Below are 21,748 nucleotides of genomic sequence, written 5' to 3' on the forward strand. Positions count from 1 at the left end.
AACACTTGCATCACTGGATTAGGAAAACGGAGAGCCAAGATGTGTGGCTGCCTCACCACTAAGTCAACTCACGTGCAGTCATCATCCAGCTCATCATCATCAAAACCCCTATACCCCCAAAAGTCCTATGGCGACGGGCGAGTGGCGACAGGGACAGGCAGAGATGACTGCCAGGAGTCTCTAGTCACAACTCTGCACATGGGCGGCATAGATAAGATGGTCGTTTATATACTGGGATCTAGGCAGCAGTGCAATATGGTCCTGTCTGTGCAACTGAGCAGCCCTTTCGAGGAGCCACTTTGCTCACCCCACATGGGGAGGGGGCTAGAAAAAGTGTCCTAAACATAGCCTGCCTACAGAAAACAACCTGACTGGATACTGGCACAAATGAACGTCCTAAAGAAGAACCACCCTTGTGAAAAAAGAGCTGTCTATGTATAACATCGACATAACAGCTATTAGTGAGTCCCGGCTCCCAGACGAGGGTCGACACACAGGACGGTGGTCCAGCTATGCCTTCTTCTGGAAGGGTAAGGCTGTTGCATTTATGAAGTTGGCTTTGCCATTGGTCAATCCATCTTACATAGGTTAACTGAACTGCCTGTTGGGATCAACGAGCGCCCCATGAAGCTCTGAGTCCCACTGAATCACTCACGTCATGCCTTCTTCATCAGTGCATATGCCCCAACACTGGATGCAGAAGATGACATTAAGGAGGTCTTTTACGTCGATCTTGACCTCCATCCCCAGAGAAGATAAGGTTGTGCTCCTTGGTGACTTCAATGCCAGAGTTGGCAGAAATGCTGATATTTGGCAGGGAACCATAGGGAGAAACGGAGTAGGCAAGTATAATTCAAATGGCCTACTCCTCTTCAGCAAGTGTGCTGAATACAATCTCACTATTAGGAATACCTTGTTTTGGCAGGCCGACAAGTTCAAAGGTTCTTGGCAGCACCCAGGGTCCCGACATTGGCATCTCATTCACTACATCATCGTCAGTGAAAGATATCGCCGAGATGTTCTCATCACCCGAGCCATGCGTGGCTCAAACCACTGTAACATATATCATAGACTCGTAAGAGTCAAACTCTCCCTTCAAGTGCGCCAAAACGGCGAAGGCAACAAGCCTCCAGAAGAGTACACCAAGCGACTGGAGGATCCAGTGGTAGCACATGCTTTCAGAGAGCAGCTCCATGAGAGGTTGATAAACAACCCACCAACAAACAACAAAAATCCCAGTGTCGAATTGGGCCCCATCAAAGCTGTCATCACAAAATCCAGCAATAAGACCCTCGGCCAGATCAAATAAAAACACCAGGATTGGTTTGGTGAAAACGATCTAGAAATTGAAGTACTCGTCAATAGTAAACGTGCTGCTCTCACTGACTGGCAGAACAACCCTAAGTCTTGGACCAAAGGTGATACCTTCCATGAGAAGAATGGTAGACAAATATAGCATGTGAAATGTCAACATTTGCGGATCAACGTAAGATGCGTGAATTTTTCAATTCCGCGAAAACAATATATGGCTCAACTACTTATGCCGTGGCCCCTCTCCTTAACAGACTTCTTCCTGAGGCGGAAAACTTCCTCCCAGAATCTTAATGTGGCTTTAGACCATCACGTGGCACCACCGACATGATCTTTGCTGCCCGTCAAATACCGGAAAAGTGCAGAGAACAGCGTCGTGACTTGGACATGGCTTTCATTGACATTACTTCGACTCGGTCAACAGGGAGGCCCTCTGTCGGACCCTCAGTCGGTTTGGCTGTCCACCCAAATTCATTGCTATTGCGAGGCAACTCTACGATGGCCTGAACGGCAGTGTCATACACAATGGCACCCAGTCTGAGTTCTTCCCCATCCAAATGGGGGTAAAACAAGGTTGTGTACTGGCACCAACTCTCTTTTCCATTTTCTTGGCTGCCTTCCTTACTCGTGCCAGTGTATGTAGTCATGTGTTGTACTAACATGAGCGTAGTCTTGTGTTGCAATAGCATGTGTGTGTAGCTATGTGTTGTAACGGCATGCGTTTTATCAGCATGTGTAAAGATTCATGTGTTGTGCAAGTATTACAGTAAGTCGAATATTGCACCGGCATGTACCCAAACTCACTTGTTGGCCATATGTATTATTCATGTTGCGTGTGGTGTATTTTTACAGTCTCAGTGGTGTCGCCAGGTATCGACGTTGATCATGTCTGCTATGTTAACCTGAGCACACACCCTTCTTTATAGCCCGGCTGGGTAAAGAACACCTCTGACCGGGTGCCATTATTTACGACGCTGCAACTCATGCCATCATGGAGGAATAACACACAATAATGATGAATTTTGTTGGGCAACCAAAACAGCTAACGGCCATCTAAAACGTTCAATAAGTTTAAATAGGACCCATTATAGCATATGTCACCCGTGAGTGTGATTAGTGAGTGACGTCAGTGACCACCAGCGCCAGGAAAGAGAGCCGATAGAGCATGTCATGTGGTTGACTTCTGCCACGTATTTCTGGACTGTGTTTAAGAGAGAGACGGAATAAAAGTGACACAAAAAGAAAAACTAGAAAAAGAGGAAAGGAGACACATAAGGAAAGGGTAATAATAAGTGAATGTTGCAACACGATAAAACGCTGGAGCCTTCCTGGTCTACGTGAGGTTTCACCATAAAAATGTCATCCATTATTAATTTCCAGAGATTCCAGCATTCCCGAAAGTGCTGTTTATTTATGCTATTAAATGCAGCTGCACTGTACATCATCCTCCCTGTCCCACGGCTCTGTTCACAGGTGACACGCGAAAGAGGGTTAATCATTGGTTACTCATTTTTTTTCTTACTTGTCCGGATGATATCACAGGTACTCTTTGAACTGAAACCTGGACACATTAGTACTTATAAACATTTTTCTTCACAGGCAATATTTGACCTCAGTGTGTACTAAGTGTTAAGAATTATTAAAACCTCAACTGAACAGTATAGTAATTTGTTACAGCACTTAATGATCAGTTGGTAATTCAGCAAGATGTCAACCAGAGGTTACATCCCTGTAGACAAGGTAAAGTGTACTCAAGTAGTAATTAATTAAACAGTAATCGATTAAGTAAGGCAGAAAGTAGGTAAAACGAAGTGACGGTTTTCTTATTTTACTTAAAAATAATTATTTGCATACAAATAATAATTATAATGAGACCTAAACACAGGTCAGAACTAAGATTCCCTCGTCATATAATTACTCAAGTTAATGACAGTAAGTAAAGTAAGTTTGTCTTATCACTGATTGGTCGACGTTTCACAGTAGGTAGGGGAGTTCTTAGAAATCACCTTTTCACACTAGTATAACTAAGGCTTGTACAAGACCCCTAAGAGGTAAAGGGAAGGACTATGATGAGCCGATATGTAGGTTGGACACACGAAGGACTCGTAGTTAGACCCAGCGGAGACGTAGTAAAGAGATGACCAGTCAGCCGAATACTGTATGGGTTTTGAATTTAGGGAGGAGGGAGTGACTGCCGGTCCTGGGTCTGTACGGGGTATTTATCACATCGTATGGACGTGGCCTGTGGATGACGTCATTTTTCATTAAGAATAAATTATTGGCCGAATTTTCCTGCCACGACGATCAAGCGATGCATCGGCCAAGGGACGCCTTCCCATGCTGGTTTCATCTGCTATTAGAATATGTGGTAATATCACATATTCAGATAGCCTCATTCATGTCGCATATATGATATGCGACATAAGGAATGAGGCTATCTAAATATGTGATATATGCGGCATTAGGAATGTGTGTATTTGTTGTTTAGCTTTTTCTTTTGTTAACATATCTATTGCCAAGGAATACTAAATCATGTATCAAGGATAAAATCGTGAAAATATGAAATTGTAACAACTTCTTGTCACGCCTGAGGCAGATACTCGCCTCTTTGTACATGCAAGACAAGCTGTATTGGAAGGCAGTAAAGGAGTTCTCATAAAAGCCAATGACACAGCTATCACTGTCATAGCTGTAATGGTGTTCACATCACTAGGAGAAATTGGTCTTGAAGAAATGTGGATTTCTTTTGGTCAAAGGGCTTATGCAAGATGGATTCCTGTTCATGAGTTAGTTGTTGAGCCATAGGGCCTGAAAAAGCCACTGGAATCATAATTTTCCATACATTCAGTGGTTGTGATGTTGTGTCAGCCTTCCGTGGTAAAAGTTAAAAGACTGCATGGTAAACATGGAATGTGTTTAAGGAGGTCTCCAGTACCTTCACCAAACACAGTCAGTGTCCTACATCAGTTAGTGAAGAAGACCTCCGTGTTCTTGGAAAGGTTTGTGGTGGTGTTGTATGACAGGTCTAATCCAGCTTTATGTGTCAATGATGCAAGACTTGATTTATCTGCTCGCAAACAGAGATCATATAATGCAATTCCACCAACACGGTCTGCCCTTAAGGAACATGTAAAGTGTGTTGATAGGCGGAATGATTTGGGTTCAGGCAACAGTAACCTAACCAGACATTCCAAGTCCTGCTAACTGGGGCTGGAAAAAGAAAGAAGATATATGACAAATACACTGGACAGACCTTCCAACAATAGCAGGGAACAGCCAAGTGTTCCTGCAAGACAGACTGTGGACAGAGATGTAAATGTGTCCGCTCTGGTCTCACTTGCACAGATCTGTGTGGCGCAGATGCCAGCGGCTGTAAATATGAAAGAATTCTTGAAACAATATCTCCCAAGGATATGAAAAAGATATAAACATGGTTCTCATTGTTTAACTAAGAATCTCTTACACTTATTTTTATGAAAAGAGGAAAACATACTAATAGACACCTTATGTGTACAGATTTGCCCAATAATAAGTCATTATATGCTCGAACTGGTTAACTACATTACCGATAAGGGCAAATGGTTTCAGTCTCAATAAACAAGAATTTACAGATGCCATTGCTCGGTAGGCCAGAAGAAGGTTTGTCCTCCCAATGCGTGTGCGGCTCTTCCTAAGACGTCGATCACGCTATGGTGTGCAAGAAAGGGGGCTTCATATGCATGAGGAAGTAAGGGATCTCACAGCAAATATGTTGAAGGAAATCTGCCGTGATGTCAGGATAGAACCGACCCTCCTTCCATTGGACGGTGAGATTTTCCAACGTAGGACTTCAAACACACCCAACGAAGCCAGTGCTGACGTCAGTGCTCGAGGATTCTGGACGCGGGGACAGCGAGCCTTCATCGACATCAGGATTTTTGATCCCATGGACGCATGTCACCGTAACTTAGCTCTCGATGCTGCACACAGGAGGAACGAGAACGACAAGATAAGGGCATACGGGGAGAGAATTCAGAACGTTGATCAAGGCAGCTTCACTCCTCTAGTGTTCACAACCTCTGGTGGGATGGGACCAAGTGCAAGATGCTTCTACGCAAGGCTCGCGGAGGTGTTATCCGAACAGAAGCAGCAGCCCAGAAGTTATGTTACAGCCTGGATGAGATGTCGACTGTTCTGTCTCCTGAGGTCTGCTTTGCTCTGCCTCAGGGGAACGAAAGCATCGGCCCCAAAGCCGACAACAGTTGCAGATATTGATTATGAGGCAACAGTCACTGAATGCCGCATAAATCTGCGGCTCAAGTAATTCAACACAGCTAGGATAGCTACTTATGTATTAGGATATTTAATTTTAAATTAGTAGTAGTCGTAGTGTGTGTGTGTGTGTGTGTGTGTGTGTGTGTGTGTGTGTGTGTGTGTGTGTGTCTCAAACCCATCAAGTTATAACCGAGTTATCACAAAATCCAACAAAAACCGACCTATTTGACGATAATGTAATACCACTGGCTTGAGAGACCTGACACTACTTCTCTCTCCCATTACAGGCTCGTGGATGATGGTAGTGGTCCTCCTCCTGGTGGGGGTGAGGCCGCCACACTCCCGGGTCATGATGGATGCGGCTTCCCAGATGGTGCAGAGTGAGATATATGGTGACTTCATGGTGGTGATGAACACGAAGGTCGATGACTCCTCCACCCTATACACTGTGTCTCTCCCCTCCCTCTGTGAGTCCGGCTGTCTTTCCAACCATCATCGTCCCTGTATGTGTCCAACCATCATCGTCCCTGTATGTGTCCAACCATCATCGTCCCTGTATGTGTCCAACCATCATCGTCCCTGTATGTGTCCAACCATCATCGTCCCTGTATCATTCCGTCCACCACCTCCTTGCACCCTAATATCTATGCATTAAAAAGCTAACCGTACATTGCAGAACATCTGCTTTAAAACGTAAGAATCTAAACGCGGGTTAACTTCAGCACACAGCCATGTTCTGATGAATTGTTTACTTCAAGTCTATTATTTTTTAATGAACACATTTGGGTTGTGTTAAATTCGACCAATTTTAACAGGTAATTGTGTCACTGCGTGTTGGACCACCAATCTCTGTGACTCGGCGTCATTTCAAACTCTGGTAAGTCTTCTGAAGCAACTTTTGTCATATTTATTGGTTGTTTTAATGTTACATATACGACAGGATGTGGCACTTGTCTTTGATGATGATAAAAATAGTTCCGAAAAAATGCTGAGGTGTTAAAGTGTTGAAGGAGAGTCTTGGAAGATTGTTGAAGTGATGGAGAAGTTAGGAGTGCAAAAATATTATCAAGAGGAAGGTTGGGGAAAAGTTGGAGGATAACTGAAAGAATTGTTGGAGTAAGGCAATGGGATGTGATAGAGACTTGCTGAAGTTCACAAGCCGACCAAATGAGTGCTGGTGAGGCGTGGGAGAGTCTTGAGACACTGACAACACCAAAACAAGTCTTCAGCAGTTGTTGAGATGCATTATTGTCCAGCTCTTTATTCCCGACAGGCCGCAGGAGGTGAGTGTCGCTTATCAACAACCGGTCCTTCAAAAACCGTGGTCGTCTCTGACGAAGACGCCCGCTACGTCTATTGGTTGGGTGAGTTCTGTTGGTCATAATTCTCTCACAATCACGCCCATCGGGGTCTCACGAATCCTGGTCAAACGACGAGGTAGAAAACCTTGACCCATGTGGCCCAACACCAAACTGACAGGCATCTGTGTCTACCAGGGAGACCCCTTCGTTATGAGGGGGAATGTTACAAGTTAATAACCAAATCCTAAGTGCCCCAGTAATACAACCTTTCATTTTCTCAGGGTTACACTCATGCACTTTGGAAAAGTATAGGTCTGAGATCATTCGGACGCAAAAGGTTGGGATTCATGGATGATTTTTATAGAATGGTTGGAAAAGAGCTCAAAGTTAATTGCCTTCAAATACCGCTTCTATCACCGAGTTTATTATTCTCCAAGTTAACCACTATCACAAGAGCACGTTCTTGGAGGTTAGGGGAGAGTGTCTGCTGACCACTTGTGTACGGGATCCCCTCTGTGCTGAATAAAATTATCTGGCGTTAACTAAATAAATATTATAAGTGGTGTCTCCATAGTGAAGGGGTTAATGCTGTAGAGGCATAATTATCTTTCCAAAGTTTACCAACAGTAAAAATGTATAAGAACCAGACTTCCATTGTCTATAACACAGAAAGTCAAAATCCATTCCTACTAAAACTACAAAATCGTATTGATGATATTAATGTTACTGTCATAGCCACGACCATTGCTGCTTCAGAGTCCGTCAATGGGAAGACGTGGGTAGGCAGCGACGGCCTGCTCTACTTGGCTCTTTCTCAGTCAAAGATTTTCAATGCAGCAGCAGCTTGTGAGAGCATCCCTGGTGCCCGCCTGGGCGTGTACACCACCAGTGAGTCTTACCAAGACCTCAAGAAATACAACGACCAAATCCCCTGTAAGTAGTTTACGTTTTTATATACTAGTAATTGTTCGTATGTTTGTGTTTAGACACACACACACACACACACACACACACACACTGTAAACTTTTGTATACATATCTGTGTGTTAATGTATCACCTAATGGTTTCTATGTACTACCATTTTCTTCATCTCGTGTTGTTTCCATCATCTCTCTTTCCGAGTTTGATCATCGTTCCCCACGACTGCAGCGACCCATCCTGCATAAATTCCCTGCCTCTCCCTCCCTCTCTGTCCCTCCTTCCCTCCTTCCATCCCTCCCTCCCTCCCCTGCCATCTCTGCCGCTCCTTCCCTCCCTGCTTCTCCCCCCGTTCCCTCTTCCCGTTTTTCTCAAAGCTTTACAATTGAAGCTCTGGTAATTCTGCAGGGAACGAGAGGATATGCGTGGACCTCAAGAAGGTGAACAACATCCTCACCTGGGGAGATGGGACGCCCTACTCCAGCACTGAATCCTTGAGCCCCTTCAATTACGTCAGCCCCTTCAATTACTTCAGCGACTGGACCGCTGCTTATCACACACTCCAAGGAGACACCTTCCACGATCAAAACTGGGGGGAGTGTTGGGTGCTCTGTCAGTCCAATGTAACTCTCAACTGAGCCTCGCCCTCAGGAAGGGTGTCGGGCCTGTCGTACACACACACACACACACACACACACACACACACACACACACACACAGACACACACAGACACACACACACGCACACACACACACACACACACACACACACACACACACACACACACACACACACACACACACACACACACACACACACACACACACACACACACACACACACACACACAACCATATAATCCGTCAAACACTGAGAGCATTCCATTCAACTCGTTTACTGGGTTCTTGCGTGTGTGTGTGTGTGTGTGTGTGTGTATAGAGCATCGACGTTTGATGGTGGTACTACCTGGAGCTTAGTAAACAATCCTAATGGACAGAAATGCACAACAGAGACAAACACAAGCGAGCGGGGATAGTCTGTCAGTCTGTGATGAAAGAAAGCTAAGGGAGGTCCAGCTACAGTGTCTGTGGCGACTCTATCGTCTGCGGTAACTAGAAAAAAAATTGGCTAAAGATTTTCATTGTAAGGAAGAGTGTCAAGGAAAATCTTTATCCCCTCAGGTTAGGTTAACGTAAATCAACTTGTTCTTGACACTGTTCTTCCAAGGAGCTTTTATCCCGCGAGTCTTAAACCATAGAGGGTGGTGGCCATAACCTTGTCAGTAATAGAAGCGTCTAACTCTGATTGGTTACATTTAACAGAGTGTTTCACGACCCACAAGTACTGATATAGTAATCATTTTTCTCACACTGTAACATTGCACGGGTTGAAATTCCTTAAGATTTAGTATATTCATAAAATAGTTACTGGATTCTTATTCTATGATAACACTGAACTGCCTCGGACAAGGCCACTTTGGGTGACTTGAATTATTATAAAGAACAACTCGTTAGCAACATTGGGTGACGTCTAAATTTCTGTCAAGGACGTCACCAACACCTATGTGTAGTGTGAATGTCACCAATCCCACGGAAAACCTGGATTATGTCTGTCAAGTACGATCTGGCCAGGACACGGGAACGGAACATAGCACAGGGCGGAACGGAACACCTGCATGACTGTAACGATTATGTCAGTATGTCAGGGAATTAAGGAAGACCTTTATTTTCTGTCGTAACTGTGGACGGAAGGTGACTCTTCACACAGCAGATCTAGTTTGTTTACTCCTACTGGAATTGCAAAGAGGATAACGATGACTATATGTGTGTGTGAAGCCAACAGTGCCGAGGACAACTTTACATTTTACCCCAATCAGTGTGTCGTAATAATGTTAGCTCTTCTTAGTGTTAATACCATGACCATCGCCACCGGGGTGGGGGACAACTGGAGGACATTCTAATGGTCAAGATTTTGATAGTGAAGCTTTGCATCGTTAACTGTACTACGATATTTTAGATAACTGCCTTAGTGAACTGAATGCTGAGTTTGGTGATCATAGTAGTGTGTAGTGCTTGCAGTAATTTCCAACCTAACTAGAATCCAAGGAACGTTTCTTACTTCCAGAAAATCTTGCCCCATTAACTCATAGGTGTTGACAAGGAGTCGTCTCTTCTCGTAAGTGAATGTCATGTTGCTAAACGACTTCTTGAAGAAGAATTTGATTGCACAGTTCACAAGAAACTTTGGTGATATTTACAATGGTTTTGTATCTTTTCCAAAATGGATTCACTCACATACACAAGCTCTATGCAGCTGCCCTGACATGTGGTGCAAGCACTGCAGTATGTGAACAATTCGTCTCAACTGTCACGTGTGCTTAAACCATATGTACTTGTATGTTTGGCAGATTTCACACAGAATATCTTCATACGTTTGCTTTAAAAAGCAGGAAAATTCAATTATATTGAGTTGATTATCACAAGGACATAATATGTATACGAATTTAAGTTACTAATGGAAGGAATATTTTCTAATTTTTCTCTGTATGTCACTGTCTTGAGAAACATTATCAGCATTTAGTTATTATTAATGTGTTGTTGATTATTTGAGACAAATTATTTTGCACTGACTTGTTCGTTGCTGTACTTCGGTTTATATAATTCACCCCTGGCCATGTTATATAGTGCTCAGATTATCATTATCTATATGTGTGGAGTTTAATAATTTTACCAATTGATTTACGCATAAAATGTTGTGAGCTGATTTATCAGTTGTGATGAATAAAGTTAGTGTTCTCGTGTATGGCTGCTTTTATTTACAAATGGTTTCATTACACAAATTATATAGAGGGCCTGTGGTGTCATACATGTTGAGAGTGTCACGAGTTACCTCCCCCAGACTGTTGTGTCATACATGTTGAGAGTGTCACGAGTTACCTCCCCCAGACTGTTGTGTCATACATGTTGAGAGTCACGAGTTATCTCCCCCAGACTGTGGTGTCATACATGTTGAGAGTGTCACGAGTTACCTCCCCCAGACTGTTGTGTCATACATGTTGAGAGTGTCACGAGTTACCTCCCCCAGACTGTTGTGTCATACATGTTGAGAGTCACGAGTTACCTCCCCCAGACTGTTGTGTCATACATGTTGAGAGTCACGAGATATCTCCCCTAGACTGTTGTGTCATACATGTTGATAGTGTCACGGGAAATAAAGAACCAAGCGGACTGTGAAGAGCTGCAGAAGGACCTCCGTGGGCTCCAAGAATGGTCGAAGAAATGGCTGCTGAGATTCAATGTCGCGAAGTGTAAGAGGATGCACCTGGGGCGTACCAATGGTAAGGAAGCGTATCATATGTCCCAACGGGATGAAGAAACTGCGCTATTTGAGACTGAATGTGAGAAGGACCTAGGTGTGTATGCTGACAATGAGCTGAAGTTCTCGGGCCATTGCGAGAAAAAGGTAAATCAGGCAAATAAATAATTGGGTCTTATAAGAAGGTAGTTCAGATATCTAGACGGTCCGTCCCTCGTAACGATCTTCAAGAGTGAAATGCTACCCCATCTGGAGTACTGTCACCCCGTCTGGTCCCCGAGATATGCTAGGGACTGTCAGTTGGTTGAAAATGTTCAAAGGAGGGCCACCAGACTGGTGCCTGCACTTCGGCACCTAAGCTACCCTGAGAGATTGGAGCGCCTGAACTTGCCTAGCTTATACTACAAACGGGCAAGGGGTGACGTAATTGAGGTGTATAAGCATCTCAAGGGGCACTACTCAGTCGAGTGTCCTTACTTGGAGCTGGCGGACGCTAGCCCCACAAGGGGTCACAGCTCAAGATTGAAGAAGCCGCAAGTCCAGAAAACCGTGAGGGCAAACTTTTTCGGAGTGATGGTTGTAAACTCTTGGAACAATCTACCAGAGAGTGTTGTGACGGCACCGAGTGTGAGCTCTTTCAAGACAAGACTTGACCAACACTGGAGCGGGTTCAGGTACATTCAGGAGCCGGTGGATGCCCAGTACTTGCCAACAGTGCGTGGCAGAGACGTGACCGATTGCCCAAGCGGCTAACGAGCCGATCAGTGGTGAAGAGGATAAAAGAATAAAAGATTTGTACGTGACACCCGGGCGAGGAGCTGAACCCAGGACACAACCGTAAGAGAGGCTTAAGTTACAGCTGTACACTACCACCAACACTCCCAGTCCAACAGAATAATTTATAATCTGCAAATCGTATTACCCAAAGGAGAACTAAACCTCATGAGGAACAACGGTGGGAGTAAACAAGACATGGTTATTTCATGTAGAACCACACTGGAAACGTGGATCGAATAAATCTCGATAAAATCACACAGGAAAAAGGGAAACAATGGAGCACCTTAGCTTTCGTCTTTATTGAAGACATCTTCAGAGCCAACTGAATTTACAGGGTCTGTAAATTCAGTTGGCTCTGATGATGTCTTGAATAAAGACGTGGTTATACCTAAAAATGTTAACATTTTCTTTGAAAGAGACAAAATTTACGTTTCTATTTACTCGAACATTTTTACCTCTGTGGTGACTACTATAAACTTTTTAAACCTTTGAGCCTCAACACCTACTGTATGTAGATTATAGATTAGTTTAGTAGCACATACTTAATGAGTAAAGTATTCTTTATACTAATATGTGTGAACTTCACACATCGTCAACGTTGCACACTATACAGTGGAGACATTACTCAGTCAAATCCATAAACAGTATGTAGAGGGAACAGTTGGCCGTCCTACTAAAGGTCACAGCCTCATATTAAAGAAGCTGGCAGTACAAAAATCTACCAGAGCTAACTTCCTTATAGCAACAGTTGTGAACTCTTGATTTATATATATATATATATATATATATATATATATATATATATATATATATATATATATATATATATATATATATATATATATATATATATATATATATATATATATATATATATATATATAGTCTATAACTCGTGACATATATGACACAACAGTCTATAACTCGTGACACTCTCAACATGTATGACACAACAGTCTGGGAGATAACTCGTGACACTCTCAACATGTATGACACAACAGTCTAGGGGAGATAACTCGTGACACTCTCAACATGTATGACACAACAGTCTGATAACTCGTGTGTATGACACAACAGTCACTCGTGACACTCTCAACATGTATGACACAACAGTCTGGGGGAGATAACTCGTGACACTCTCAACATGTATGACACAACAGTCTAGGGGAGATAACTCGTGACACTCTCAACATGTATGACACAACAGTCTGGGGGAGATAACTCGTGACACTCTCAACATGTATGACACAACAGTCTAGGGGAGATAACTCGTGACACTCTCAACATGTATGACACAACAGTCTAGGGGAGATAACTCGTGACATTCTACATGTTACTGAGGACATGAGTGTTGACTCCTTACCTCAGTGTCTCCACCACCTACAGTATAGTCGTTCAGTATACCTAGCTAGATAACATACTGTGTGCGGAATATTTCTAGTGGTTTTAATAACTATTGTGCTCACACATACATACACACACACACACAAGAGAACCAGGCAGGAAATTAAAGTGTTAACAGAGGGCGGCTCGCGGTGGGCACGTACCGGAAGGGAGGGAGGGAACGGTGATGGGGTGGTAGAGGGGAGAGAAAGGGAACGATTGAGGTGTATAGAGAAAAGAAAGTAAAAAGGTGAACATGGTTGGTGGTAGAAGAGGAGCAGACGAGTGATGTGAAAATAATGACACATAAAAATTGAAAGCAAAATAGAGAAGATTCAGAATATAGTAAATTATATTATGCCTTGACTTTTGTATCAGCTGACCTTGTGTGTGTGACTACCCCCAGGTAGCTCACTATAAGGACACTCTCCAATATTGTCTCCAACGTGAAAGGAAGTCATTAGGTAGTGAGCTGGTGGGCACGTACCGGAAGGGAGGGAGGGAACGGTGATGGGGTGGTAGAGGGGAGAGAAAGGGAACGATTGAGGTGTATAGAGAAAAGAAAGTAAAAAGGTGAACATGGTTGGTGGTAGAAGAGGAGCAGACGAGTGATGTGAAAATAATGACACATAAAAATTGAAAGCAAAATAGAGAAGATTCAGAATATAGTAAATTATATTATGCCTTGACTTTTGTATCAGCTGACCTTGTGTGTGTGACTACCCCCAGGTAGCTCACTATAAGGACACTCTCCAATATTGTCTCCAACGTGAAAGGAAGTCATTAGGTAGTGAGCCAATCCTCTCACCTGGTTACAAATCTTCTTAATCACAAAATTGTCCAGTTTGTACACACCATTACTCAAATTCGTGTTGACAGATTCGGTATGACATACTTTAAGACATACTTCACAGGCATACTTTAAGACATACTTCACAGGCATACTTTAAGACATACTTCACAGGCATACTTTAAGACATACTTCACAGGCATACTTTAAGACATACTTCACAGGCATACTTTAAGACATACTTCACAGGCATACTTTAAGACATACTTCACAGGGACATACTTCGCACCACAAAAAACACCTCCAGCACCACCACAACACCTGTGAATACTTGTGTGTGACCTGTGAACCTCCAGCACCACCACAACACCTGTGAAACCTCCAGCACCACCACAACACCTGTGAAGCCTCCAGCACCACCACAACACCTGTGAAGCCTCCAGCACCACCACAACACCTGTGAAGCCTCCAGCACCACCACAACACCTGTGAAGCCTCCAGCACCACTACAACACTGGGGTCCCTCAGCATCTCCTCCCAGAACTCCCCGTCATGGTCGCTCGTAAGACACGGTGTAGGGAAGTGAAACTGTAGGACTGCTGTTGTGAGTTACTGTATGTCCGTACGTATATTTTGTCTCTCTTATTAATTAATTATTGATGTTAGATTTTAAGGAACTTATTGAATACGTCATATATCTGAGGAAAAAACTCACAAACATACAAACAGAAACAAACAGGGAGACATACACACCACAAACAATGAGATGTTTTCTAAAGTTATACCCTTAGGTTGTGACATTACGCTGACATCATGATAAAAAAAAATACTCCCGTTGTCAACAAATTTCTTATACATTACAACTAATTACCTTTCTAAAGACTACTCTCATAAACCACGAACATTACAAAAGTTTCCTTCGTATTAACTATCTCCTAATTAAGTAATGGAGAACTGGTGAAACCTCCTCATATTGTATCCTGCAAACACAACACACGTAGCCCAGAGGGACCCAGTGAAAGGGGTAAACAACATGAGTGTTCCCTGGGGCTTGGCTGGGGGGAGGAGGAGGAGGCGCAGTATCGTAATGGGGTGGGAGGAGGTACAGTAATGGGGTGGGAGGAGGTACAGTAATGGGGTGGGAGGAGGTACAGTAATGGGGTGGGAGGAGGAGGTACAGTACACCGAAGGATCCCCCAGATTTGCTTTCAGTGTTGGATCAACATTCGTGATTATATCGGAGTTCCTGCCTGGCTTTTGTGATTGACTATTAATGTGGGTGTCTTATGTGTCAGCAGGCGTCGTAGAGGGGCGGGGTGGTGACGAGAGGAGGAGAGGAAGACGGGAGGAGGAAGAGAGGAAGAAGGGAGGAGGAGGGGAGAAAGAGTGGAAGAGGAAGAGATGGGGAGAAGAAGAGGGAAAGAGGAGGATGAGAGGGAAGACTGAAGGACGGAGAAGAGGAGACATTGGAGGAAAAGGACGAAGAATATAAATCAAAATAGGAGAAGGAGGGAGAGAGAGAAGCGGGAGAACCACTGTAAAGAAGAGATCAGGGAAGTTGTACCAAGAGGAAGGTAAAGAGAAGAAAACAAAAGGTCTTTGGAATTCTTCCGCTAATCAGACACAGCGCTCCACCACCCAGGAGAGAGAGGAGGAGGAGGAGGGAGGTGTAGGAATGTTGTGGGCAAGGGGGTTAACATTCCTCCGCGTCCACACTTCAAATTAATTCCAGGTTATGACTCATCAAACGCTTCAACTCAACACGGATCAGAATCTGTTTACATCAATGCCGTGGTGGCGTCTAGCAGTGTTATGTGGTGAATTTCTTTGGTAAAAAGCGTCTGTGGAATCCACGAGCTTACGAGACAGAAAGACCGAAAGTGAAACCTTGGGTGCCCGCTGGGTGAGGGTACGCCCCAACACAACCCTGCAAAAGTGAAACTCGGGTGTAAGAAAAAAAAAAAGAGAAGAGTTTTGAAGCCCCCATAGTTTCTCCTGGTGATTCGAGTCATCCACTAATGTGATTTTCTCCTCGCCAAATATTCATACGAGGCGGCTGTTCCTAGTTATTTTATATATCTCTCTCGTCTGTTTTACTATCAGCTATTTTTTTACATTCTCTCATAATTCTGTACCAATTATAACCTCGGACATTAAAAGAAAGTTGCTGCCTCCTGCCAGAGTCATAAAACCAATTTAACTCGGATCAAACATTAACGTGAATAAAGATACAATATATTGCTAAAATTTTATTACACAATGAAAATAATGCGTCTTGACACATTTTCTCGTGTAGCACTGCAGTGACTCGCGTGTTCCTCATACCAATATGGAAAGTATGAACCAAACCTCCTCTTCCTCCTCCTCCACCTTCACCTCTGGTATGTGTGACCAAACTTGCCAGGAATGTGTATAGAGAAAACCTGAGCAATACTTGATACTTTTTATAATAAAGAAAGTTCAATGTTTCTTTTAGAGGCTAGGGATGACCTGTTGTATTGAATGATATATACTTGTCTACAGTCGTAATAAACCATTAGAATATAGCAATTACTCAAAATTGAAGACATTCAGATGACCATAAAAAATAAATGAATAAATTAATAGATAAAACCCCTTCAGTAAAACAAAACAAAAAACATCATAAAATATTTGAAAGTTACTGTGCGTTCAAATATTCATAAACTCAACAACTTGTGTTTTTTTCCTGAATGAATAAAAAACAATCTGGTTTTCCCAATAATAATAACCAAACGAAAAAATATATACTCATATATAATCATTTCTAATCGTTATCACATCCGCTAGGTGTTGCAGAAGGCCAGAGTACTTTATTATCCTACAACATCAAGGGAGGTGTAGTGAACCACGGGTGTTGGTGGCATAATGAACAAGTACTCACAGTCACTGATGTATGTGCTGGTACAATAGTCACTCTTAAAACTATCTGTACTTCGGGGTGTCAATGAATTCCATAATGAACACTACGATTCCTGTTGTCTCGGTAGGGTTGTCAAAATCCTTCGTCCGTGTGTCATATTTGTTCAACACAATTTTGTATAGATAGTTTTTTGAGTGACTGTACCTCTGACTGTATCCTGTACCGTGCAATGCTGTGTGATCAGAGGTGAGTGTGTGGTTACAAAGTCAAGTCTATAGAAATATAGAGTCAAGTGCTGAGCAATACTTTAATGATGAATGATTCGTATGCATTTGTGGCACACCAGAAAGGATTGCTTGAGGTCTGAACAGAACAGTTGTCATTCACCAAATATTTTGTATTTACGAGAGAAAACCAGCATTTAGCAAAACGATTGACTGAAATAATTAGAGATTTCGTGGCATTTCTCTCTACCCTTTGATGCCGTTAATTTAATTCAAGGACTTATTCTTATATATATTTATGTGTATACTTTATTTAAGAGGATCTGGGAGCATGAATGATGGTCTTGGTTCATGGGATTCAATATGGATTGATTCATTTATTATGTAATCGAAACCGTAGTAGTATATAAGAGTTGCAGCCAATTCATTCTCCATCAATCATCCAAACGAAATGGAAGACAGACACAGTAACGAAACGTCTAAGAAAACCCACTAAATAACTCTTGTACTTTGTAACGTAAGGAAATATCTGGTAAGGAGAGTAGACGCACCAACACACCATCACATATATGTTAAAATACAGCAAGAGTCACGATACTTTTTTTGCTGGGGATCGATGAATTTCACAAGGAACACTACGATTCCTGTTGTGTCGGTAGGGTTGTCAAAATTCTTCGTCTGTTGGTACATCTATAATAATACAGTCAAGAAAATTTAATTAATGACATCTACACATGAGTCGAACTTCAATAAAAATCCGAAATGTGTTAAGACTTTTTTTTTGGTGTATTACGGTCAAGTTTCCGCTCAATATTACCTGGGAAAAATGTTACGATACTTTACTAATGAATATATAAATGAAAGCGGTGATAGTGATGGTGGTCTTAGGTTTTGTTGAACTCTACTGTATGGTTTAGTATTTTACTGGTGGGTTTTATTTCTGACACATTCTGGCGTGGGTTTAACTCTTCATTTTGGACTGGTTTAATGTACCGGGTTTATATTTGTTCCGAGTTGTGCGTCTCTGTCTTAACAATACCAGTTTTACATTCATCCGTCACCCAGCTGCGTTAATAGGTGGATGCTGTGTGAGCTCATCATCCACCAGCTATAGAGTTGGTCCATTGGTGGTGATTGCGTTCAGTAAGTATATAAACAGCTGTCACCCAACCTCGACCACCTGTTTTATGGAAGATGGATACCAGAACATCATCCATCAGCTAACTACTGTACATCTACTTGTGACTTTATCGTGTGGATGAAGAGGCCCTACACCTCCTCACCCACCTGTAGTGCTGGTCAACCCTTGCTTGCAACTCCCCTAAATACCCGTTGCATTAACTCTGCTTTTATGCTTGTATAAATACGCCAAGAGGAAAAAAAAAACGATCATGATGCAGCGAAACAAACTCGTTCTTCTTTCTCCTTCGACATTAAGGTAGTGGCTGGCGCTGAAGACATTCCTTTGTAGCTGTGTTGGCCTCAGGAGCAAGGGAGTATAGCTGTACATCTGGCTAACTTAAGTTCATTGTGTGAGTCGGAATGCAAACTTTTTCTCTCAGTGTAAAGAAAAAAATTCCCATTAATTTTGTTTTGCATCCTGGACTTGTTTTGGGGTCATAAAAATCGAATAGTTTAGGATTTTGTTTTTTTTTGAGATTGGAAAATAAACTTTTTTTGTAATATTAAAGAGGATTGTAGCTTAAACTTCTGACACGTTGGTTGTTTTATAAATTAGTACACAGTGGTAAATTACTCAGCTTTCCCCGCCATTACTGGGTGGAGGGATGGAAGGAGGGATGGAGAAATAGGTTTGGAAGAGTGAAGGGATGGGGGAATTGAGAGGATGGGTAAAGGAGGTTGAGAGGAAGGGAAGAAGGGAAGTTTGGAGGGAAGGGAGGGAGACTTGTGGGGAAAGAGGTTAGAGTTGGAGGTAGGAAGGGAGGGAGGGAGGGAGGGCGATTGTGAGGGGGAGGAAAGTGAGGGAAGAAAATGGTGGGTGGGAGAGGGGGAACAGATCATGACAAAAGAAAAAGAAGAAAAAAAAGGCCGTAACTGAAAAGAAATGAATTGGAAAATAATTATGTGTGTTTACCTCTGACATCATCCGCTAGAGGTCCTCACTTTCCCTCCCCGGCGGCCCACACAACAACAATACCTCCCTCGTGTCTCGGCTTCTCATGTTCTGCAGTACTACCACAATCCTCACTACCACAATCCTCACTACCACAATCCTCACTACCACAACTCTCACTACCACAACTCTCACTACCACAATCCTCACTACCACAACTCTCACTACCACAATCCTCACTACCACAATCCTCACTACCACAATCCTCACTACCACAATCCTCACTACCACTCGCATACTTCATCTTTCCTAAGCGGCTTCATTACCGTATAATTGACTTTTACGAACTTGTGAAATCAATGCAAGCGATTTACCTGAATGGAGATGACTAATAGGTTGTATTGTTGTTTGAGAGAGAGAGAGAGAGAGAGAGAGAGAGAGAGAGAGAGAGAGAGAGAGAGAGAGAGAGAGAGAGAGGCTGCATTCTCTTACTCCTTTTACTCTCTCTCTCTCTCTGACTTGAGGGAAGATTCACAATAAAATGGCAGATGATTCCCTTCGTATAAAAATATCGCTAAGAGTTATAGTGTTATTAATGTGTTCTTACTTCAGTGTGTGATGACTGAGTGTACTGTGAGTTGATGCCCACTACAGCAGGCAACAGTAGGGATGGGTGTTACTTAACGAGTATTGATGCCCACTACAGCAGGCCACAGTAGGGATGGGTGTTACTTAACGAGTATTGATGCCCACTACAGCAGGCCACAGTAGGGGTGGGTGTTACTTAACGAGTATTGATGCCCACTACAGCAGGCAACAGTAGGGATGGGTGTTACTTAACGAGTATTGATGCCCACTACAGCAGAGCAACACTTAACGAGTATTGATGCAGGCAACAGTGTGGGTGTTACTTAACGAGTATTGATGCCCACTACAGCAGGCCACAGTAGGGGTGGGTGTTACTTAACGAGTATTGATGCCCACTACAGCAGGCAACAGTAGGGATGGGTGTTACTTAACGAGTATTGATGCCCACTACAGCAGGCAACAGTAGGGGTGGGTGTTACTTAACGAGTATTGATGCCCACTACAGCAGGCCACAGTAGGGGTGGGTGAGGACATGTAGGGTAGGGTAGGGTAGGGTAGGGTAGGGTAGGGTAGGGTAGGGTAGGATCATGGATATGGTTACTATTAAAAGCAGAGATTCATTCTGGACATGGGCATAGTGTGGGTCAGGAGGTGTTGTGGATAAGGACATTATTCTGGACATGGACATAGCGTGGGTCAGGAGGGGTTGTGGATAAGGACATTATTCTGGACATGGGCATAGCGTGGGTCAGGAGGTGTTGTGGTGGACACGGGATACACCAGCAGCTGCCAACGGTGGTTCAGTAACCTCTGCTGAAGGTGCCCGGAGCAGCTACTTAAAGACCCACCCCGACCACACCTGGAGCACCTGGCCAAACCTCCACCTGATCACACTTGGAGCACCTGGCCACACTTCCACCTGATCACACCTGGAGCATCATGCCATGCCTCCTCCTGGCCACAATTAGAGCATCATGCCACACCCTCACCTGACCACACCTGGAGCACTTGGCCACACCTCCACCTGACCACACTTGGAGCACCTAGCCACACTTCCACCTGATCACACCTGGAGCATCATGCCATGCCTCCTCCTGGCCACAATTAGAGCATCATGCCACACCCCCACCTGGCCACACATCCACCAAGTCACACCTGGCCACACCTGACCCTACGTGGAGCATCTGGACACACCTACACCTGGCCACATCATCACCTGAGTCCACTTAAGCGTGAGCTCCTCTCTCACCACCTGAGTCATCACCAGCTTTAAACAACCACGACCACCTAACATTTAGCTGAGCCCTCTACCCACCGCAGCCCACCGCCCACCAGACACAATACCCCACCTTCCTCAACCCACCGCCCACCAGACACCAATACCACCACCTACCTTAACCCACCAGACACAATACCCCACCTTCCTCAACCCACCGCCCACCAGACACCAATACACCACCTACCTTAACCCACCAGACACAATACCCCACCTTCCTCAACCCACCGCCCACCAGACACCAATATCAACACCCACCTTAGCCCATCGCCCACCTGGGATCAGCGAAAACGAGCCCTAAGGGAAGGAGAAACTGGGGGAAGACGAGACAGACCTTAGTGAAAGCTGACCAGGGTATGTGGCAAGGGGGGTGACAGACCGATGGTGAAAGCAAAGAAGCCGATAGTGAGAAATGAATGGTGATAGTGATACCTTGAGGGGTAGTGGAGGGAATGTGATTAGTGATGATGAAACGATGATAATGACAGGTGTAAAAGGATAATTAGGAGTTGAAAGTGAGGAGTAGGGTGTGATAGTGTAAAGTAAGAGGTGATGATGACTGAGAGAGAGAGAGAGAGAGAGAGAGAGAGAGAGAGAGAGAGAGGCTGACATCATGCGGTGAAAACGAGAAGGTGAGAAAGGAGGATGAGAGAG

General features: G+C 43.7%; 1 protein-coding gene across 1 annotated transcript; it reads left to right on the plus strand.

Annotated features, from left to right (window-relative positions):
- Positions 1 to 5,857: 5,857 nt before the first annotated feature.
- On the plus strand, positions 5,858 to 8,467 carry LOC121875559. The gene is made up of 5 exons (XM_042380152.1): positions 5,858 to 6,032; positions 6,381 to 6,442; positions 6,839 to 6,929; positions 7,623 to 7,799; positions 8,194 to 8,467. Exons 1-5 carry the CDS (start codon positions 5,861 to 5,863, stop codon positions 8,421 to 8,423), a joined length of 732 nt encoding a protein of 243 aa, XP_042236086.1. The 5' UTR covers positions 5,858 to 5,860; the 3' UTR covers positions 8,424 to 8,467.
- The last annotated feature ends 13,281 nt before the right edge of the window (positions 8,468 to 21,748 follow it).

This window comes from Homarus americanus, unplaced genomic scaffold, assembly GCF_018991925.1.
Source record: "Homarus americanus isolate GMGI-L3 unplaced genomic scaffold, GMGI_Hamer_2.0 scaffold58957, whole genome shotgun sequence".
In the NCBI taxonomy this organism is placed as follows: Eukaryota; Metazoa; Arthropoda; class Malacostraca; order Decapoda; family Nephropidae; genus Homarus; species Homarus americanus.

What these genes read in the sequence shown, in the direction of transcription:
- LOC121875559 (XM_042380152.1), top strand. Translation starts at nt 5,861, where the DNA reads ATGATGGTAGTGGTCCTCCTCCTGGTGGGGGTGAGGCCGCCACACTCC. An exon ending in CGGCGTCATTTCAAACTCTG is followed by an intron (nt 6,443 to 6,838) that starts GTAAGTCTTCTG and finishes TATTCCCGACAG; the next exon opens with GCCGCAGGAGGTGAGTGTCG. An exon ending in CCGCTACGTCTATTGGTTGG is followed by an intron (nt 6,930 to 7,622) that starts GTGAGTTCTGTT and finishes TTGCTGCTTCAG; the next exon opens with AGTCCGTCAATGGGAAGACG.